Source organism: Falco cherrug, chromosome 4 (genome assembly GCF_023634085.1).
Source record: "Falco cherrug isolate bFalChe1 chromosome 4, bFalChe1.pri, whole genome shotgun sequence".
NCBI lineage: Eukaryota > Metazoa > Chordata > Aves > Falconiformes > Falconidae > Falco > Falco cherrug.
In genome coordinates this window covers 90,354,436-90,378,470 of record NC_073700.1, presented here as the reverse complement: position 1 = coordinate 90,378,470, position 24,035 = coordinate 90,354,436, and the positions used below count along the sequence as shown (strand labels likewise).

Sequence of the window (24,035 nt, the reverse complement as noted above, 5' to 3'; positions counted from 1 at the left end):
CTGCTCACAGATGTGTAAACTTTGTTTTCACGCCATGAAAGTTTGTCATAAATTTTGTCATAGTTTTCAAAATTGTAAATCTGTCATCAGTGTGAGAGGAAAAGGAATGGCTTTGCTACTCCACCCTCATTCTCCAACTGTGCTTGAAGATCAGAAATCAAACCCAGTCCAAATCAACATTTTCAGGCTGGACGAATTCTTTACATCAGTTGGGTTGCTATCAGTGTGTCTAATACCAAAAGGGGTAGGTCAATGCCTTTGAAAAAGAAAAACCTCTCATTCTGAGTGAGCATAAGCAAAAGTTAATCAGTGAATATTAATACTCTCAAGGCGAATCTAGAAACCTCAGTAAACATGCTTGCCTTCCACTGAATATCATTTAAAAGCACAGTAAAACATGTTCCCCAAGTGAAAAATGCAGGTATCAAACCCAAAAGGCTGCAAAGAATTTCTGTTGTTGCTACTGTGGTCCTGTTAATACCTTCCCCATCTACTCTCCTCCTAGGTACTTTGATGTTATACTTATAGGTAGGACATCTGACCCTTTTAAATCAAGCAAGAAGATGGGAAGACTTGGTCAGGGTCTGGCAATCAAAACTGTAGAAAAGTTTTATAGCAGCAAAGAAAATTCTGGTCCACTTTTCAAGCCACACAGAACATGACGATGAAAATGACAATCAAGGATACACTGTCTTGGCCTTATTCTTCCACGATGTATTAGACAGTTCACAGACAGTGAAGTTCAGAGCTTCAAGAAGTCTTCTGCTCTTTAGGCAAGATTTAACTTTCTGATCAATGCTTCTACCCCTCATATCATCCCCATTTTGAAATCAGTTTTCCTGGCACTACACAGCAAAACAAAAGACCCCAAACTGCACAAACTGTATGCAACACGCTTTCGAGCCCAGAGCATGCTGGTGTTGGAATTATTATTTGTACTACACGAGAGGGTAGAGATGCCAAATTACTGTGCTAGACGCTGAATAAACACACAATTAGAAGACAGACTTGCTTCACAAAAGAACAATGTCTTGCTTGTATCTATTTGGTTGTTGTGTGGAATAAATGAGCAGCAGCCTCTGAGTGAGTTAACTTGCTCAGAATTTGATAGCAGATAATGAGGGAAACTACCAGTCTCTCTTCTGTTTCCTTTGACAAGACTAGGCAAAGGCAAAAGAGTACTTTTAAGATCACCATACAAACCCTTAAGAAGAAGGAACCAAACAAATGGCATTGCTTCACATTGATCACTGTACTTTGTTATTAAATGCAAACATGGCCATTCTTATAGTTTTTGGAAAAAAAAGTCTTAATATCAGATTCCCGCTAATTGTTTTGTTCTAGTTTCTAATCTAAAATTCTGACAAAGAAGAAAGGGGTTTTCTTTAGCATGATGAATGATAGGACATTCAGATTCCTACTTAATGACAATTAATTTACTGTATACCCATGCAAGTTAAGATAGTTTTAATTAGTTTTTACAAAGTAAAAGGGTAACTTCATACTCTATTTAGATAAAAGCAGCTATTGCCTGACTAAACACATTCTCATCAAATACAGAAGGTGAGCTGAGTGACCTTACTACGATTCACTGTTATTGTAATTCTCTATTTACTGTTTAAAAATAACCCATTTGCATAACAGTGCTACACATTTTTTGTCTTTAACTCTGAAATAATCCCTAATTGAAAAGTAGCTGCTATAATGAATCTCAAATGTGTGATCTTAATTTTTAAAAACAAACACAAAACAAAGACCGCATTTTGAATATATCTTAGCTAAAGCTGGTAACAGCAAATACCCTTATTACAGATAGCGCTTAGGTACCTTTTATGAATGGGCTGAAGTTATGGGCAAAGGTCAAAACGTCTTCTCTTAAGTAAGAAGTGATAACATCCTTGGGATGCAAAAGCTGTAATTCTATGTAGATTACAGCATCCACAATCTCTACTACCACATGAAGCTCCTCTGTGCAAATGCCATTATTTGGACAAGTACTGCAATGTCTTCTATTTTTCTCTAGTTTTCTGGCATACATCTGGGTATCCATCCTCCTGTAGACTGAATGGGCCCATTCAACCAAGTCTGCATCCAAATACGTGATTTGATACTGCTACCTACATGCATTCAGAAACTCTCTCCTACTAGGAACCAAAAACATTGAAAGTATAAAATCTCAGCTCATTTCAGGTGGGGGTGGACTAGATGACCTTTAAAGGTCCCTTCCAACCCAAACTATCCTATGGTTCTATGATCCCTTTACTTCAACGAAGTCATGTTCATTCATGCAAACTGGGGCTTTGTCCTTGCAACTGGAACACAGCAGCAGATTTAAATTACCTGAACCATGCGTAACAGAGTTTCCATTCTGCAGATTATTATTAATATGCATCAAATGCATTAGCAGAGTACCTCGTCTCTCCCTATTCCTCTCAAAATCCAAATCAGGAAGTATCATATTCTTAAGCTTTCAGGCACTGAAGCCTGCACATTAATTTCTGGTTTAAGTCCAGACTACTTGTGTGGATTTATTATGTTTCTGAATTGGACCTAAGGGATGTTACATTACTGTAAAATCACTACGCACACCACCAGTGCAGTGAGACTGATAACCGAAACTGAATTAAAAAATCCTTAACTATCAAGGTAACAGGATGAAAATAGTTTCCCTGCCCAGTTCCACAACTATCTGCCTTGCCTGATTCTTGTAACTGCTGCTTATTCAACTACTTCACACCCCAGGCAAGTGTTCTTCAGAGGTAGCTATCTATATTCCCATGCGTTCCACAGGTGAAACTCCCAGCTCCCACACTCATTGAGATCAGCAGCTATGGCATACAGCCAACAGCAGGGAAGAAGAAACTGCATGCTAATAAATATTTTATAAAGTTGTGGGACAACAAGGTGGTCTCATGCTATTGTATTGCTCTGTACTACCAAGCAAGAGTCAACAGTCACTACCTTTTCTTGTCATCACGTTTTATTTCCCCTGTTGGAAGGAACAGAGTACATCCCAAAAAGCATGTAGGCATCTTATGACTAAAACGGAGTGTTCTGCTTAATCACTGCTGGCTGATCAAAAGCAGCAGTACTGAGCAGTTTGGAATGGGGTACTCTCTTTTCCTCCTTCAGAGAAAGGGAGATAGATCAGGGATCTGAAAGATGCTGAAGTGGGGAAAAGAAGGTTTTTACCATTAGGGAAAACTAAGTCAAGATCCTTGAGAATTCAGCAAGCCACCTTAGAAGTAGTCTCAAGGCCTGCTGGTCTGTGATACCCAAGTTGTAAGCAGGGCTACCACTCTCTAAAAAGGAGGAAAACATGCTCTCCTGTGGGAAAATCAGATGTAAACCTTGTATTAACAGAGAGCTCATGAGGGAAATACCCTAATGATGAAAGTGAGTTACTGATTGTGAATAGAAAAGGATATTTTCAAAAGCACTCAAGCTGCTGGAAATGAAATTTATAATCTGTTTCCAGGAGCACTCCTGTTCCTCTCCCTACTTACTTTCAAAAGCCTACTTTCAGACTTGACGTAACCCTTGCACATTTGGCAATCAATGCTTTGGCCTTCCAGCCTCACCAGGAGGCTTACACTGACTCCCACTTCTCTATCCACATGGAGGCCTTCTGGATCAAACCAGGAACAACTCACGTCGTTTGCTTTATAGAATGGTTTATATTCCTAGAAAATGTCACTTACTATCCATAGCGTGAAGATATTCCATATGAAGAGCACCAGCTCCTGCAGTGGCAGCTGAAGGAATGATGTCTGCATACGGGCTGCGCTGGCCTGCCAACAGAGCCATCTGATGGTAATATTCAGCTGGACTGACGCCAGCATGTGGAGCTAAACACACAACATAAAAAGAACAGTTAATGACGCAAGATAAATGAGAAGGAAAGTTTTATCACATTGCTGGTTTCTCTGGTTATTAAAACAGCTTGTTTATTTTTAATGTAGTGCAATGTCTACAGTATGCCACTACCGGTCAATATATTTCAACCAATGATGCTGCAAAAACACCATTCAAAAAACAGCAAGGCATAAAATATTAATGAGCTCAGTGATCTCATAGTTTTATATTTATTATTAAGTGACTCAAAAAGTGACAGGCTGACAGCAATGGAAATTAGTATGATTTATTAAGTGACATAAAAAAGCAGGAAAACCTTCCTAGAGCTTTACTCCCCATTTACCTCATCCCTGGCCCAAAGGACTCCATCTCTAAGGTAACACCACAGCTGAACTTCCATAAGCATTCAAGTTTCTGGAGTCTCTGCTTAGAGGACCAGAAGATTTTCATTCATGGTGGTAGTCTGTGTATAAGTTTAGGTTTAAACAAGGACAAAGCACGTTTTCAGGACAAATGCTGTTTGTCAATTGACAAGATAGGGGCAGTTTTTTGGGAGGACAGACTGAAGTCAATGAATGTGGCCATCCCATGACTCAAAGTTCATATACAAGTGTCCTTGACATGCAAGCATTTTTGCAGAGTCAAAACCACAGACTACATAGGCTCTGCATCCCACCAGGGAGATGAGTGATGCACTCCTCCTCTGATGACTCCCGTAAAAATAACATGCAAGCTTTCTGTTCTCCTGCAATTTTCAAGCATGCCATCAAGTAACGGGCAACTCTGGACAAACACAAAAATCCACATAATTTTAATATCATCTCATGTCAGCAGGCTTCAGATGCTCCAGTAAGTAGAAGGTCATATCATGGGCTTGTGTGAATACTGATAAGATAAGCTGGGCTCCATCTCCTTGACCCTGACTCTGACTTGCTATGTGACCAGAGGTGAGCAGCCTTCCTCCCTGCTCTCTACTTGTCTCACTCGCAAAACAGTTAACATTTCCTTACACTCTGCTCACCAGAAGATGGTACATAAGTCTGCCTAAAACACTTCCAAGTTCCCCAGGTTAATGGGCTACACCCCAACAGATTACTTTTATATTCTTTCATAATATTTAATGAGATTTTTCTTTGACCCCAGCAACTGAATCTTGAATGGAAATAAAATTTTAAGCTGAAATTCTTTGATTTCCCACGTTAACTTGAATACTGTTACTTACACAGTATTACTAAAAAGGATAACTTACATTTATCAGAATGTAATGTTACAGAGAATCAGATCCTAAATGCAAACCTTAGAAGCAAAGAATCAATATTTACACTAAAAGGAATATTTACACCAAACATGGCACTGGAGCTTGGAGAAAAGTTTATTCAGCAGCAGATTTCTAAAGTGTCTTTATTTTTACCAAAGAAAATGGAAGAATGTGCTTTTGATGTTATAATGTTAAATATAAACAATTTCAGGAAAGGTTCAGAAAAATAAAAAGTACATCAAACAGGAACAGGAATGGCATAAAAAATGAGCAGAGAGAAATTAAAGGTTGTTGGTACTTTTTCCAAATTACCAGTTGAATTCTCAATTATATATAATCTATTTCAGTCACCACCACTTTCTGTAAGACAGCAAGAAAAATATTCAGACAAAATGTTAAAAGAGGAGTAACTCAGACTGAATCACTGATTTTCAAAGTTTTACAGTAGTAGGCAACGATCATATCTTTCCAGACACACTGAAAATACTTCCTGAGCTTTCTGACATAAGTGTCTGGGTTAACTAACAATAACACTGGCTGAAAACTTTAAAATTAACTGCTTCAGAAAACACAGTGAGCACATAATGGCATTACTAAATGTTCCATATGCTAAGAAATGCTCTGGTGCTCTTTAAAGATCATTCCTTACTACCTTCTTCAAACATAAAAAATTAGCCTACTAATGATGTATTGCATGAAGGGTAAATGAAGGGCAAATGGGAAGGCCCACAGCCCTGAATTCCCTCCTGGGTAGCTTCAGTTTTGCCCCTGCTTTATTTACAAGAGGCGGCATTTGTTTCTGCACTGCGAGCACTGCTGAGCTCCGTTTGAGCACTCTGTTCTACACACACCAACAACCTGCCCCACACCCTCTGTGTTACTCACAGGAGTCCTCGGCCACCCCTGGCCCACCAGCTCTGCTAGGTAAGGTGGAGCGATGAGACAGAAGACACCACTATTACTGCTGCTGTGGCGGTCATCCATTACAGCTGGCGAGACTTGCAGTGTATATGAAACTGCTCTTTGTTATGTTCCAGATTGTTTTGGCTCCTGGCCATCCCCAGGTCTGTGACTTGACAGACTGAGCCCAATAGTACACTGACCTAATTATCTAACTGGCCTAAAGCAATTAGGGTAGCAAGAGAAATCTCACTATGACTTTCAGAAGAACAATAACAACTTTCAAGTCTTCAAAGTTTTAATGCTATATGACTTAAGCCACGGTGCCCTTTATGTTATTAGCACATTTATGTGCATGTACCCCTTTAAATATCGGGGGGGGTTATTTGCATTCTTAGTAGCGCCCAAGCCATGACTTGGACTACCTGATCCCAGGAACGTACACCTGAAAAAAGCATTTCACTATATACATGACTGATCACGCAACAAACTACGGACCCTAGAGAACAAATGTAACAGCTTTTCAGTGAGCATGTTGTTTTACTGAAGAATCTCCAATGCCTCAATCAAGTTATTGTATTTTCACAAGGTGCTGCACAACACCTGGGCTATGGCAACGGACCAAAGATGAGCCATGAGCCTAGAGGAAACGTGAAGTAACACATATTTGTTTAAAACCCAAAGCAGCTTAAGATAGCAAGTTTAGCTCGTATTTATAAAAGGCTAAGGTTGTGTATACAGTCAGTAATCAAAGCTCAGAGGACGAGTGTTATTACAGAGCATCCTCAGATGTGTTGTCCATGCCCAGGTGTCTCAGGCCATCTGAAAACCTATGGGTATCCACGGCATCTACGTGAGGCTGGCAGGTACGAAACAGGCCTTAGAGGAGAACACTGCCTTTCTGAAGTGGCATCTGGAGTTAAGGCTAAGGCAAGGTATTTCATAGAGCTGAACTGACATAGAACACCAGCATTGTAGACAGATGAATCTTAGCACCACTGCAGTTATGATGGAGCTCCTAACTCAGCTGGTAACGTGCAGGTATCTGTATTTGGGTGAACTGAATAGTTCTCCAAGGCTCCACTGACTTCAGTACCTAGATAACTCACTGGACTACAATGGCAAAACAGCACACCCAGATTACAAATCTCTATTCTGTAGAGACCTAAAAGGCCAGAATCTGGAACCAAACTGTACCCTGAGACATCTTAGACTTCAAAAGAGATAACCACTGGCCTGGTGAATATGGCAAAGCACCTCTAGGAGATCTCTGCCCTTCTGGAGTTTCAGCTCAGACACCCCAACGTATCTCTGATAGTACTAGGTGCCTACATCTATGCAAGCGAATTCAGTGTTGTGTACCTGAGACCAAGAACACACACAGGTTAATGTCATATGGTTGCGTGACAGGTGGTTTCCTTCCCTCCTCTATTTGTGTGTGCGACTGGAGCACACCTTAAGCATAAATGAAATTCTGCAGGAATGTGATCTGAAGATTATCAAAGGAAAGACAGCAAAGCACTCTGCATATTAGCTTCTGTGAAAAGCCCAAACATACACAGCAAGAATTTTCCCAATTTATGCCATTATGTTACAGCTCTATCATGTTTATCCTATATCAAAAGCTCCAGTGCTCCCAGAGTTAAAAACATATTTCTGAGCATTGAAATTGTTCCTTCAAAACAGTAATTTTTTTCATAACAAAAAGAGTAGAATTAGCAAGGATTCATACAACAACCAAAGTGCTGCTAGGAAAGCTCTATGTGCATGCCATATGCCTTGACTGACAATAGGTCATTAAAATTCATTCTCATAAAAATATGTGCCCATAACTAATGGATTAACTGTAAAGGTATATGTTCTTATAAGCGAGGATTAATTAGTTATCCATTTGGATAGGGTGTACCACTCATTTTTCAAATTCAGCTAAAGACAGCTGAACTCTGGTAAGTTTCTGCACACACTAGGAAGATCTTTCCCATAGTTAAAATAATAGTTTAATTAACTTCACTACATATTTGTTTCCAAGTATGTTATATTTTAGCTCTCTTCAGCAAATGCTACAATTTTGAAATGTCAAACTGCTTACCCATTATTGAAAAACCCACTGCTAACAAGACTGAACCTTTCTGCAACTCTTATTCGTTTCTCACTTCGGCAAAACTCCCATTTAAATGAATAGGAAATATGCCAGAGTAATGACAAGAGTGATCACAGGAGATCACTTCAACCAAAATAACCTGGAAAGTAATAGCCATGGTCACACCAAGACCTAAAGCACTGATATTTCAAGTGTACTGCCCACCATTTAAACAGAAGGGGCCAGTCCTGATCATCAGCCACTTCTTCTACATCAGCATCATTTCATTTGGCCATATCATTGACTAGGATAAACTGAAATAATTCTACATAACTTTAACAGAACTATTGACTAAATACAACAACTCAATGCATGCTTTCTATGATTGAAAAATACTATTTCAATCAATAAGCCTTTCACACCTGAAGAACTCCATGGTTATACACTGATGTACACTCATGAAGAATCTGGCTCGATTCAGTGCAGATAAAGCGGATTTCTTGGGAGATCAGAATCACACCCTGGGTCACCTCCACAAACAAAAGATATCACAAGACATACACCACCCTTCCAGCTTAAATTTTGAATGAGGCAGGGCTTTTTTTTTTTTTTTTCCCCCCTTCTCCCTGAAGTTTCAACATTTGTGAGATGTACAAATGAGCCATGATCGGCTGATGAAGTATTGAAACATTTATGACATAATGAATATGTCTGACAAACCTGCTGAAGCTGCTTTGAACAAGGGGGAAAAAATTTTGACAAGATTAATATAACTTAAGTTGCTACAATGACAGAAAACAAGAAGCCTGTCTTAACCCACCGTCTGTTGGGCTGAGCCCACGGGCTGCCGAGATCATGGAAAGGGACGGGCTGCTGTGCAGGGACCTGATGTAGTCCATGTAAGGGTTAATGTATGGGTGAGGGGTGCTGAAGGGAGACTCTGATGTTGCAGCAGGATTTCGGTGCGGGGAAATTCTAAGGAACGGAAGCTCTGAGTATGTCGGGCTACTAGATAAGGCAGAAGGCCTGGAAGAAAAAAGAAAGAAAAACAAACAAAAAACAGCCAGGTTATCTATAGAATAAAGAAAAATACTGTAAAGGTAACACATTCATTTCTTGAAGAATAGCAACTGGCTTGCACATTTAATAACCTCCACTAAAGTCAACTGCCTGGAAAGAAAAAGGATAGGAAATTAATTCTTCTCTGTACCCATTATTAGCAACATTTCTCTGACCAATTTTAACATGAGTTTATATTTAGCTTAATCTTTAAATCCCTCAATACCCTTTCCCCATGGAGTTCAGCAGAAAATAACTTTAATTAGTGTGAAATATACACCCTGTATACCACATATTCATTCTTGCTGCAATATGGAAGACATACTCAGATGCTGAATCTTTTACGTCTCCAAAACCATGTGGCTATTGGAAAAACAAGTCTGGAGAGCAACACTGCACCTGCTCCCTTCATTGGCCAGCTCACTATCCCTGCAAGTGTAAGATTGCACATGTACACAGAAGTCATGTCAGAAGACCCAAACTTTGTAAGCCGTTAAGACAGCTGGGTCCTTTGGAGCAGCTTTTTGTTGATGTCCCTTCCCTAAGGTGGATAAAACTTGGAGACAAAGGAAGAAAGATTGCTTGCTTATGTTTGTTTTTAGCATGGCACCAGAGGCTGATGCCTTTAACATGACCACATTAATTAACTACCTCATTCTTGCAAAGGGAGAGCTTTGGTGCCTTCTCAGGCTACGTGTGTGAAGCTGTGATGAACCAAGGCTGAAAGCTGAGTTCACAGCTGACAAAAGATAAATAACCTGCCGTTACCCTCCCCATCATCCCCGCCCCCCCCCGTTGATATGACAGCGTCCGGGCTCTGTGTGGAGACCTTTCTCTTACAGCATCCCGCCTCCAAAGGCACTGGAAAAAGTCCAGATTTCATCAGGAGGGGTTGGAGTGCCTGCCCCTGCCAACCTGCTCTTTGGCAAAAGACAATGATTAAGCCTGTCATGCATTTGCTGTAGTCCAACTGGTTGACCCGAACTAAATGCCTTTTTGTCCCTGTTTTTCCAATTAATTTAGCATATATACAGCACAGACACAGGCAGCAGCTGTGAGAGCAGTGAGGGCAGCCTGTTCCTTTGATGCTGCTGGCTTACGAAGAATAATAAAACAAGAAATGTATTTTTTTTTCTTTTAACATACACATACCATGATCAATTGAGATAGTTGTTGTCACCTAAAAGGCCAACAGAACATAATCTTACGTAGGAGCCAATTCTGCCCTGCCATCAGCTTGGAAATGCTAGTGTATGAGTGGGACAAAGATCAAAGTTGCTACATTCCCAACATGACGCAGGCTTCCCTGCCACAAAATCCATGAGGGCTCATAAAATCTGGGGAATAAAGGTTTTTCCTCCTCTTTTTTTCTTCCTCTTTTCCCTTTCCTTCCCTTCCCTATTTGGCTTTTGTGTGTTTCTTGCCCTCCTACAGATTTCTGCAAGGTAAGCCTGTTCAGCCTTCTCATATGAAATTACCTCCTAGCTCCAAAATTCATTAAAGAGACGCATTTGTTGTGTGCCAGCAGCAGGTACTGGCAGCACAATCATGCTTTTTTGGCACCTGAGCAAGTGACCTACACGAAGCCCAGCCATGCACTGGTATACCTTCACCATATTTAAAACACACCGAGAACCTGAAACCAGGAGGTATTTTCCCCCACTGTGCACCTCCTTTCCTCAGAGCACTTCTCTGTGTGGTTTCGAAGCACCTTTGTTTTACAATGGAAATGAAGCTTTACTTGTGTGGGTACTGTGAACCCCCACCAGCCATGAAGCATTTGCTGTCTCGTGGTTCCCTGTCAGGCCAAGTGTAGAAGGCAGGAGCCCTGAAACTCATGGTGATGTAGGAAGCAAAAATACCACAGCTTAATATCACATTACTGAGTGAATTTCCCATCCTGGCAGTGAGGAATATACAGTAGTAGAGAAAATTTAATACAAGAGTAACAAAGAAACTAAGTTTGGATGTCATTTTACAAGTCATTTTTTCTAATGTGATCTCAGCTCAGAAAGAGAGAGAAACCCAAAGAGCATGCAGGCAGGCAGGAGCCCTGGCCTTATCTGATGCACATCGAGGAGAAAACTATTTAAAAGCTTTTGCAAGAAGGCTGAAAGTCTGTATCAGCCTCAGTGATTCACTCTCCAGCTGGCCAACAGCCAAACGCTGCTGCAGGAGCAAGATTAAGAGCCAGGCTGTCAGCTTTTCCCTCCAGATCCAATGGGAGCCATTCAAGGACACTGGGACTCAACCGCTTCTCCTCCTCCTCAGCCCTGCCTCTTCCTCCCTCTGAGCTCCTCAGTTTTCCGAGGATGCTGGGGAGAGGATGCCGACCTGGGTACCATCAACCAACAACAGGCATATAAGCTGTATTATCAGAGGCAGAAATAAGGAGTCATCAGATTCCACAGAAAATTCCCAGCTCTCGACTCTGATGTTTACTAATCTCTCTCCAACATCTGATTTTAACATGCTGCTAACTTCTCTGCTCACTTCCAGCCCATACTTTTCTCACTCCTCTCTGTTCCCAGACCCTCCTTTTCCTACAATCTCATTTTCCCTCCTGCCTCCATCTGCTCTCAGCTCCCACTGTTTGAACCCTCCTGATCTATTCCAATAAATGTCACTATTTTTCCTCTTCCTTTCCCTCCTTGATTAAACTTCACTATGAACATCTTTCAAAAGTATTAACTCCCTCCTTCAAACTAAAATGTGACTTTTAGAAAGGGTGCAGCCCAACACACTACTAGCTGCTGCTGCTTTGTAACCTGTGTAGCAATAAAGAATGACTTTTCTCCTGTAAACAACAAACAGTACAGCCCAGGAGTGGTTCTGCAAACACTCATTCAGTGACAAGCAAATAAAATCTCCCAAATCTCCAGATGTGGGTGGCAGTCCGCCCCCATCATTTTTATTTCACATGTACTTTGGTTCCCAGCCTGGGCAAATGGTGTTCTGCCTTAGGTCTGAGGCTACTTCATCGGATGCAACAAGGCTTCAGCATGAGAAAAGGCAGGGACATTTTCAGTGATGCTGCTTGAAACTTTATGCCTCACCTGCAAACCATGGGAAGACAGAACTTGTTCTGCATCCTCTCCTACACAGGGATTTTCCAGTTCAACAACATACTTGGAGCACTAAGGCTTCCTTCAGAGAGAGGGAGTGAAGCAGATGCACACTCTTTTCTGAATCAGAACCTTTAAGTCTGCTCCCAGAGATTCTGCAAACTCAGCTCAACTCAAATTTAACACAAAGCCTATCATACTTCCAATAGTTACTTGAAGTTGGGAGGTCTCCAGGTTTGGGAATAAAAGACATCCTATGGCTGTGTTTCATCACCGCATTTTTTTATCCTGGCACATTAGGCTGATTTTATTATTTTCTCAGTAACCTTGATTACATCTACATCCCTGACATCGAAGAGAAGCAGCAGAGAATGGAGCCAGCTGTGAAGTCTCCTCCTCCTTTCTGTCCAGACTGCTTCCCTGCTCACCACTAAGGTGCCGAAATACCTTGACTGCCACACAACTTCCCTATCTAATACAGGTCTTCCCACTTCCCAACCACCTCTACCCTACCAGCTTCTCCTTGTCCCAGCTCTAATGCTCTGGAGAATCTCAGCTGCCCAAAAGGAGCGTGGTGCATGCATGCCCAAGTAGTGAGATCAATGCCAGGGCAAACAGGTGTATTTTTTCCTATTAGCCATGACACTTTCTTTAATGAATGTCACAGAGGTGTCTGCACAGCCTTAAAAACTTCAGTGGTCACACCCGTTCAGCAGCCGCGAGCGGCATCAGATGTATGGCAAATCACAAAACACACAAAGCTGTGGGGTTTTTTTTCCCTAATGCTTTCTCTGAGCTGAACCACAGATGAGCTGTATCTAAGACTTCAGTTATTACTCATGAAAATGGTGTGTCATTTTGTTTTGTTGTTTACAGCTGTAACAGACAAACTCTACACTCCTTCGTGGCTTTTAGCCACCACAAAATCTGAACAAAGCCCATGCAGCCCTTTCTTTAACTGGGGAATGAAGATCATGGGATACTGAGAGCTGATGGGGCAAGCACGAGCAAGTTACATGCATTTCAAAATTATCTTCATACACAGATTTCATACCTAGTATTATCCTGAAAGGACACAAATTTTTTCCATCAGCAGAAAGTATGGAGGTAGCGGGGTCTCATACCACATACTTTAGGCTGTTTTTTTGTACCTAAGCATTAGCCTCTTTTATGATGGAGAAGATCAGATGCTCCAAATTCAAGTGGAAATCCTGTCCCTTTCTTTGGTACTAACGGAGTGGCTAACTCACGCAGGTGAAATACTGCTGTCTGGCTATGATGAGAGATAAAAATCCCCTGGCAGGTAAGCAAGCACAGAGTTTGTTGATTACGTGGCTCTTCAGCCACCCTCTCTCCATCATTCCTGTAGATCTAGTGAATGGCCAGGCAGAAGACAAGCCCAAAGTACCATGAAACCATCTTATGTGGATTTACGCTTATAACTGAGTAAGGGTGGCTAGTCCAGGAAGTGAAGGGGGGTGGGGAAGTGAAGGAAAGAGACCAATTTCAGGGTGCTGGGGAGAAGCAAGAGCCGGCTGCTCTCTATGGGAAGGCAAGCCAAGAGGCAAGGTTAACCCCAGCACAGGCAATGCACTCCACACCATCAGATCTGAGCTGAAGGAGCAGAGCCAGGCGCTGATAACAAGGCCATCAGCAGTCTGAGACAAGGCAAAGTGACAAACCAGGTCTGGGGGAGGCCAGTCAAGTGCAGAAGGAGATGGGGCCAAAGACAGGACAGGAGACAAGTTACACCATGGCTCTGAGGGGTCCATCCAAGAAAATAGCTACTTACAGTCCAGGTCCCAAGCTCAGGCAGGAGCAGAAACAGGCACTACCTACAACATAGCTCAGGCAGGAACTAAAGGCTCCAGGCTGAGTTTAAAAGGGGCTCCCGAGTGCCTGGGGTATGGGTGGAGGTCCCAGGTGAGGCTATTCAAGGCAATTATGGCTTATTAGTGGCCTCAGGGTGCTCACACTGCTTTGCTTTGGGGTTCTTGAACTGCTTTGAGACATCCTAGGCTATCAATATAGCCTGTTGTCGCTGTTCTTGCATCTCTGGGGACTATGAAAGGTACAGCAGGCCTTGGGATGTACTGCAACCTCCCATGCTTGTCACAGAGCACTCTGCAATAGCAGTGTCTTCTGGAAGCAGATGTAAAGCCACTCGGGACAGCCACAAAGGTCTGTGTAACTAGAAATGATGAAAATTTTGAGGTTGGTTTGGTGCTAGAGAAGTGATCTGTCACAAATAGTTTCCAAATAGCTTTAAGCTGTGCTTTGGCAAAAACCTCTTCTAAGCACAACCTATCTTCAAAAACCCAACCAACAAAAACCTAAACCAAAACAACAAAACCTGCAAAACCATGGTGATTTAAGCATTTCCTGATTTTAAAGGAAACTGTAACTCTAGGACTGGAAATTTTAATGCCAAGTTCTGTCCTGATAAATTTTTAAATGGCTCTTTTATGAATCTGTTGAAAAATACATTTATATTGAAAACAGCAAGTGATCCTTAACTATAACATTGTAAATATGACACTGAGCTGAGGTTACAGATGGAACAATAATCTATCTCACAGAACAAAGCTTGTCAACGAAGTGGGATGAAATATTGTAACATAACCTAATTTATTATTGCCTTTTCATCCATCTTGTTATATTATGAAAGTGTCAAAGTTCAAACCTCGATATTTAATCATTTAACAGTACGTTATTCAATGCTGGAGCAAGCATTGATGGCATAAATCTCATACCAGTGATATCCACACTGTTTCTCTGATACCTGTTCAATTCAGCCCTGCCTGGAGAAGTGAAAAATGTTAAACTCATTAAACTGCATATGATCCTTTTCTTTTTTTCTTTTTCTTCCCCCCCCCCCCCCCCCGCAATAATCTTCTGAAGTATTAAAAGATGATATTATTGATTTCCTGTACTACATATTTATGGGTTTGATTGTTTACAAATTCAATTAGAAGTGTAAAGAAAAAAGCAGCCATGGAATTGCATTTTAAAAATACTCGGTGCTAGCCTCACTCTCCTTGTGTTGAAGTCAGCGGAAGCTTTACTGGTGGGTGTCTGGGAGAGCAGAACTAGGTCAGCACTTTGTGCTTATGAAGATCACGTCTATGATCACTTAAAAGTTTCATCAATTAGATCAGCAGACAGTTTCCCATTTATTGCAGTTTATAGAGATTTGAACCCTACAATAGCAACTAAAGATTCTGAGAAGCAGGATGACTATTTGATGCTTAGTTTTTCCATATCACTTAGGCATATAGTTAGTTGCCTGAGCCTGATTTGTCGAGCACCTACAACCGCATACATGCTCGTAACAGTGAGGAGTAACTTGATCATTTGGGCTAATCACAACTATTAGAATTGTTCTCACTTGTATTTTCAGGGACAAGCCTTACTTTTTTAGAGCTCAACTTTCTTAATATAAAAACCTTTTTATAGCCAGTTGTTGACTGCTGATGCTGAAGGGCTGGTCTGCACAATCAACTATGGCATTACACAAACAATACTCATTTAACGTGGGAGATACTACCAAAGGAATTGAGCCGTGTGCTTTAAAAGAGGAGTCACTACCTAACAAGACAGTCCTCACTGTTTATTCATCTTCCAGCATCTAATAGAAATAAAAGTGTTAATGTTTTGGGGACAGCCATCAGGGATTTCAGGGTTTAAAATATACAGGCTATGGTTTGGCTCCTATCACTCATCTGCTGTGCCACCTCGGACAAGTTTGTTGACTTCCTCATTTGCTGTTTCCCAGTCTGCAAAACTGCAGTAAAGCACTCAGAATGTGTTTGGTGTCTACAGTGAAAAGGTCAGACCAAGAGATAATATGCTACTAGTATCTTCTCACTCAGGCAAGGACAATGCCTTACACAATGTGTGCAGTTCTGGAATGTAAATTCCTAAAATACACAAATAACCTCACCTTGGATTTGAATAAAATATTTCACCCTCATAAAGTTAAAAGGTATCGCTGCAGGGGGAAAAAAAAAAGATACAAATGACTGCACAAGAGATGTTCATGGTGCTGGAAATCATGCACGACAATTAGCTGATGACCCACAGCAAAAGAATATTACTCTGGTTCCCCTTTACTTCTTTGGGAAGTGTTAACATTAGGTAGTTACAGTTAAAAATTGGCTACATCAATCAAGGCACTAAATCCTTAGTGACTGTATTCCTATTTTTCACCTGATGGACTGCCTGAACGCAGACACAGCTTTTGTACATACACCCTCTACTACCTGTAATACTGCATAAATAACCCAACCATCAGCTTGTGGATTCCCTCAAGAAGAGTTTATGCTGTAAAAAGCAATGAATTTTCATTCCATTATTTACCATTTCATTTACATAAGGTCAGCTGTAACACTGGTGACCTTCAGCTCACAGTAACACCTGTACTGACTGCAGTCAGCAAGTGCTACTTTAGATGCCACTGAGTCCGAGGTATATTCATTTCATTACGAGTCTTGACTTGGAGCCCTGACATGCATTCCTTAAATATGTATGCAGATACAGTTTTGATTGATTTATTTTTTTTCTTCTTTACACAAAATGCAACTAAAACCATGTACGGCCTCCCAGTAGTTCTCCAAGTCAAGCCCAGGCTTCTCGTTCTCCTCCTCACACAATGGCGATCTCCCCACAACCTGCCTCCCCCTTTTCCTTCCATCCTGCCACCAACTGCAGTCACTGCCTCCTGACCCTCCTCTGAAACACTCTCCACTTGCCCTTTGCATACAGCTTGCCTCTCCTTCCTCTGAATCCTTCCCAGGACTGCTGCAAAGAAATCAGTGACTAGGGGAGGATTACATGATTTACTTGGCAATTTCTTTGCTTGTACAAACAAAGGGTGCAAACATACAGAAACGTGACTGAGTAGAATTACTCCCTCCAAATGCCACTTGCCTTTTAGGCTGCTAGAGGACATCCTTTTGCAAATTTTGCAGCAGCTGTGTAAGCTTTTCCTGCCCCACACCACCCAGCTGGTGCCCCTCCCAGCACAGGCAGCACATCTCTGCCTCTGAACACACCAGTGCCCAACTTCAGTGAGCCAGAGCAAAGCGGCTGGACTGTAAATGGGGCAAAGGGACACTGGTCGACCCTGCTGAGGGACAAGGGATAATCCACAGGGCGAGAAAAACAGCTGGGGCTGGTAACCCCCGAGGCCATCAGAACTGACTCACCAGAGTTCATTTGCCAAAGCAGTTGGACCTTGAGCTGTTCCTGGCAGAGATCCTTGTATTTGCACAACACTCAGCAGAGTTCCAGTTCCGCACAGAGCCGTTGGACATTGCAGCAACGTAAACAGTAAATAACAGTAATGCTAGCAAGCTATGCTGTGATTCCATCACTTGATTCTGCTAGAGCCTTACCAAGGTATTGCCTTATTTTACACAGTTCACACTGACTTCTATGAACTGTAAGCGGGGTAAGACCCTATACCTGCATAGCACAGCTTATCTCAGTGCTGGTAAAGTCTTCCTCCCCTGTCTTCAGCCAGTTGCAAGTCTACTGGCTTGTTGTCATTAATATATTGATGATAATGTATCCATGCTGCATTTGATGTAGAACTCATCATCAGAAATATAAAACAGAGGCATGGGACAATCAAATGTTATTTGAATAAGCCTTGGAAAAGTGTCACTACACGTTAGAGGAGAGACTGCCGTGGCGAGCCACATACCATTCCCTCTTCAAACTACGCTGTAGCACAAAGTGCAGCAGGGAAATCTGAAAGGTCTACAGCATACTCATTATCTGTTATTAATAACAGACTGGACAGTGAAATTACCAGCTGCGTTCCTACAGCAAACTTCCCTGCTCTGCAATTTCTTTTGATGCTCTAGAGGTGGTCTCATTTGCTATTCAAATTTTAGCCTCCTCTCAGTTACAGGCAGGGCCTGCCATCTCTTGAAGTGTTTAACCACAGCGGCATCATCATATGAATATGTGGGCATATATAAATCCTGATAGCATTCATGCACCCCTTTACTTACTTCCCTTTTCCCTTCCTCTCCTCCTGCAAAAGAGTGGGTCAAAGGAGTGTCAGAAGCTTTCTCACACTTAATGCTGTTAAGTCAGCTAATTGAATAAACATTTGTTTAACATTTGCTCCTATTTCACTAATGCACTGTGAGAATGAGAAGAATTTTATTCCCCTTCTCCCCTGTCCTCCCCCTTCCTCAGGAGTGCCACTAGCTGTTATCGCAGTGACTAATGTGCTGTATGTGGCCATTATAGTCTTCAACTCTGAAATTACACCTAGGATGAACGATAGGCTCTGCCTGTATGCTGATTGGGGTTGGATGATGATTGATTAGAAGAAAGTCAGACTATGTAGCCATGCAAAAAGAACTGCACTAAGCCACAAGCTTAAACACTAAAGAGCATTTCACCAGTGGCTTCAGAGCTATTAGATGTTTTCATTCGAACAACATTTCTCACATCCAGGTTTGCGCATTTTATCTTTATTCTTTCAAATCCTGAAATTGCTTGGATAAGAGGGTTTTTTATATATATATTTATATACATTTCTAAGAGTAGCCTGAACTTTTTAGGGGAAATTGAAGAGGCTTTGTGTCAAGTACAGCTAAATCCAGCCTTTCTATATCAAACCCCTGCTAGAAAATTACTGTGCAGATGATAAGGCTGAAAGATATAATAAAAAGTGACTCTACTCAATTTACACCGCAATATTGGTATGACTGAATATTTTTCATTCAGGTGACTGATAAAATCACTAAACTGTATTGCAGATAAATAAAGGAGGCTTCTGTCAAGAATAAACACCATTAATCATGAAGTCTCACCCTCTGAGTGGCTGTGCTATGCAACTGCACAAATGCACCATCACAAGTGGCATGTGACCCAGTGCCTCCTTTCTTCCCCCAGCTCCCTGGTGACGCTGTATTCTTAGGAAACTTTTTTCTTTTTTTTTTACTGCCTTTACAACATTTGGAAGTCCTTTAATATCTTTTCCATTCGAGTTTATGTGCGATTGCAACTGAAATCTAAATTTCAGTGATGATACATTCAGTTAAAAATTGATCCCATGCGACAAAGTGAACCAGTGCAGAGTGTGGCCACATTGCGGTAAAGCCGGTGTTACAGTGAGAAGTCTGTATTCCAGCTGGTGAAGATGAGGGTTTTGTAATTCTAAAGCTGAAACAAGTAGGAAAATTTTATCAGCTCCCCCAAGCCCTCTTCCCCTTTTCTCCCAACACATTTTCTTACCAGTTTTATTTACTTAGATTTGCTACTTCCAAATAGGTGCCGAGGTGAGCTGGGGTTTTTGCACATACAAATATGAAATTTCTCCGCATCACAGATCTACCTGAGCAGAATCAATGGATCTCCTTTCAAAAAGCAACTTACATGCTAAAACTGGACGTGGGCTGAAAGAAACTGTTAATACCCAGCAAAAGCACAGTCACACAAAAAGAAAACCAGACAATTTAGGTAACCTTTTTGTAACCTGTTTTAGAGCAAGTGATGATTCACTAGTGGCCGTGTTATTAAGCCGGAATGAAGCAGTGCCCTACAGACTAATGAGGTTAAAAAATGTAGTTAGGTCTTCATGTTAAAGGCACTTAGCAAGCAGTTTGCTTGGCAAAGACCAACTGTGTGTTGGAGCGGAGGACTAATCACACAGGCAGGAATCAAATCGACTGGAAGAATTAGGAGACTTGCGGCCCCGAGGAATGTAATTCATGCAGAAAAGCAGTTGTCAGAGCGAGGCCGGGGAACTGTGTGGGAAGAAAGCAAAATAAACAGCTCAACAAAGAAAACAAAGACGCTCAAATAGTGGCTTTTCTAATGCTTGAGTACACTGTAACTTCAGTGGGTGCATATGACAAAAACCTCATCAAAGACTACCTCTATACAGGCAATACACCCGTGAATGGTGCACTGTTTCAAAAACACTCAGAAAAGCCTGAAGGCCTTTAAAAAATAACCTTTAAGTCATTATGCACAACAGAGAAAGTGTGCATACATACATGTAGGCATGACTGGGAGAAGAAGAAAAACATCCAAATGGCAAAAAACTAAGAGAGTTGCAATGGTTTCTACAATTACTCCCAATTTCTCTACCATTTACATATCAGAAGAGGACGCAGCCTGCATGCAAAGAGTGCTCCTGGCTATGTGCAACAATATTCTCTGTGGAAAAACAGCATTGCTAATTGGGATCCACTCCCCCAGAGTGAAGACCAGATTCCTGCATCCACCAGGGAGATTACCTGACCAGAAAGAAGAGCTTGCTGGTCCTAAATCTCGACAGAACTCCTGAGGTATTCACAGGAAGTTTTTCTTGTGATGGGTATGACCTGTGATGGTAAAATCAAACTTTGACATCAACTGATACATGAATTTCATAAATACTCTGTTATTTCAAAACCCAGTATTTTCAATTAATGGGGGTTTACTTCCATAATTTAATGGTTTTAAATTTTCAGAGAATTAAGCTTTTAGTACTTTCAGTACTTAAATACCTTTCTCCTCATTTCATTCATTCACTGATGATTTTTCTAAGCCCTCCCTACCTCACACTCAAGAATATCATCCTCACTATTGTTTCAGCAAATTTCAGATTCTCTTCTTCCCTTAATGTCTTCCTCCCGCTAAGCCAGGCATTCCTTCTCCTGGTAAAGCACCCCAAAACCCTCTCACATCACCTCAAATGAACACTCCTCAGCATTCTGTAATGCCAGAAACACTCTTTCTCAAATTCAAAACCAAAGCAAAGCAAACCCCTCAGTTTTCATTTCCAGTGCCTACTGCAAGTTACATCCACAATATTACAAAACCTGACATTTTGGGGAAGAGATAAAGCTTTTCTTCAATTCTGAATTTATATGCTAAATTAAGATCTTAACTGTTTAAAACAAAACCAAGCTGTCAATAACAAAGACAAATTCAGTGACTGAATGTCTTTTCTGTTGTGCTTGCTACCTAAATTTGGTTGTGAAGGGAACATTTGATAAAACTCTAACTTTAAAGGACTACAATCCTGACACAAACAGTGATGTGAAGGTTCAGCATTAATCATTTCTGTTGAGGTATGGTGGATTTGCTTCACATCTCTGTTCAAACATTAGCAGACAGTCCAAAATTGTATTCACAAAGATTGGCAACTATTACTGAACAGAGAGAGTACCAGCTAAAATTTCTCACCTAATACTACTACTAGCAGCAGGAAAATAAAAAATAAAAAATCATACAGGTGTACAGAAGGTGTACAGAAATTTCTGCGTATGGGTATACACATATATATACACACATATATATGTATATACATATATATAAATGTATATATGCATTTCTATATAAAATACACAGATTATTTTCTGAAATGCCTCCCCCCTACCCAAGACAAACCCATGATTCGGGGAAGAAAAGCCATTTTGAGAGTGCACCTCAGTGACAGCAGCAGGCATATGCTACACATCTATGCTATAACCAGGACTGCGAGTCCAGGAGTGAACTTATGAAAACAATGGCTTCCAAGCTTCTCCCATCCTCCAAGCACCACCACTAATAGCAGGCGAGCCACGGATCAGCACCAACATCCATGAGGGCAGTAAGATTCACAGGTATATGAAGCACAACTTCTACCAAAGGTGAATGCCGCTAAGAGGGGGCAAGAAAGTATTCTGCTAATGGTCACTTGTGTTTTCTCTGCCAGTATCAAAAGTCCAAGTGTGGGAACTGGCTGGAGTGCAACCAAATCAGAGTGGGAAAACACTCAGTTCTCATGCAGAGCGCTAAGAAGTTTTATCTCAGCCAGGCCAGTGTCTTTACTTGATCCTGCAGGCACTGAAGGCCATTTTGGTGCTACGCAACCCACACAACCGGTTGGTTCTCACAAATGGTGAATGGCTGGAACACCAAAGCCATCAGAAGAAACGAGATAAAGGATTGACTTTGCTGTTCTTGCTCTAGTTGTGTGCAAAACTGGAGATAAAAAAGCAGTCCTTGGGCAAAGCTGTAACTTCGCACAACTTCAAGAACTTGAAATGGGTGGGGACACCACTTCTAATGTGACTGTAGTGGGGGGAAATATGTGAAAAACAAGCACCAAGTGTAAAGCAAATGCATGTTCTGGCTGCACATTTTTTAGTAAAGCAGTAAATTCAGTTTTGAAGTATTTGAGGTAAATGGACTATCTATATGCTGGAAGCATTATTAGCTCTAAACAGAGTAAGTAGCTAAGCATAAAGATGAAAACCCCAAGGGGAACAAACCTGGGACACACCTGCACCAGCAGGACGACCTACGCATTTGCTCTCTAAGCACCTCTGCAATTCAATTTAATCACGGGAATAGAAACACAGTTCCTAGAAAAAGTGTCAGGATGGAAGCCTGATGTCCAAGGAACAAGTATGGCAAACCAAGACAGAGGCAGCTACGCAAGCTTTCTTGGTACTGTCTTGATGATGTACGCTGATAGTGATCTTCCAGGGTGAAGCAAAGAACACTTGATTGCCCCTGGTCATTCAGCCCCTGCTCTCCCTGCCAAATCTGTCTACAATGTTGTTAAATGGGGCTATTTGCGTTGGTGGCCTCTATAAACTGGACTAGACTATCAATCTTTTCTTCCACAGGCCAGTGGAAAAGGCACGATAAATCTAGGCTGAATTTCAGCTGGAGATACAGGACTGAAAGATGTGTATCGTTAAAGAGATAGCCACTTAAATCTGATATGTTTAGAAATTCTTCCTCATGCGAAATACTCCCTAATTTTCTGTTGATCCTTAACACCAATGGTCACAGTGCCTCGTAAATAATGCTTTTAAGAAGATGATAGGTCAGTTCATGCTTTCAGAAGCTTTGTATTCCTGGCTCATGGGCTTCAGGATGTTTTGCCTCTGTGTCTAACCTCTGTGGGGGTCTCCAGAAAATTACCAACACCCCTATAAAGTTGACTGTAAATGCAGTCATAATCTGTTGTAGGATCAGACATACACATTCTGTGCCGGAAGGTACTAAGCAATATATTCTTGCCTGGTCTTTAATGACAACTTCATAGGGCGCCGCTTCAATGAAAAGCTTCTTCTGAAATAAGGCCCCAAGTTGTTCCTTGGTCATGTAAAGCATCCTGAGAGCAAAAATCAAACAGTGTAACATTTTTCTTTAAATTGTTTCCTCTATTAATTGATAACATCAGTCACAACCGTTGGCCCAGGCTACCCCAAGGCACACAGATAAAACACCCATTGAGCACATTCCTTTAGGTGGAATTAGGGTCCTGTCTTTTTTTTTCTAGCCTCATATAATAGAGAATATGCAAGGGACAGCTAGTTAGCCTCCTACATCTCAGAAGCACAGCTGACGCCAGCTCAAAAGCCTGCTTTTTCTTACAAATATGCAAACAAATATCAATGTATGCATATAAAATACAGTGTGTTGAGGGAGGGGTGACAAAAAAGGAAACAAGGTATTATTTAACTTCTGTTTCATCCTCCTCAGGGGAAAAAAGTCTGAACCAAATTCAATCCACACTCCAAGACCATAGGACATGATGTCTTTGTTGGCGGAGGAAAGAGTCTAAGTGAGGGAAAGACTGAGCAGAGTATGATGAAGGTGCTTTGTGCACCTACACTGCAGCTGTACTCATTGCTCATATTTTTTCTAGTTTATACTTACTCTCACTTTAGGAACTTCCAATTCACAACACAGAGATCTCACCAGTACTCTTTAAAGAGAGAGAAAAAAAGAGAGAAAGAAAGAGAGAGAAAAAAGAGAGAGAGCAAGAGAGAAAGAAAGAAAGAGAGAAAGAAAGAAAGAAAAAGAG

At 41.3% G+C, this 24,035-nt stretch overlaps 1 protein-coding gene across 2 annotated transcripts in view; it reads right to left on the bottom strand.

Moving 5' to 3' along the window:
* Window positions 1-24,035, bottom strand: part of GLI3 (GLI family zinc finger 3) — a 215,748-nt gene that overhangs the window by 64,883 nt on the left and 126,830 nt on the right. For both annotated transcript variants that reach the window (XM_027815314.2, XM_005446215.4), the window contains exons 5-6: window positions 8,914-9,119; window positions 3,702-3,848 (exon numbers count right to left, since the gene is read on the bottom strand). In XM_027815314.2, coding sequence (XP_027671115.2) covers window positions 3,702-3,848; window positions 8,914-9,119 — 353 coding nt within the window. The remainder of the gene's footprint in view (window positions 1-3,701; window positions 3,849-8,913; window positions 9,120-24,035) is intronic.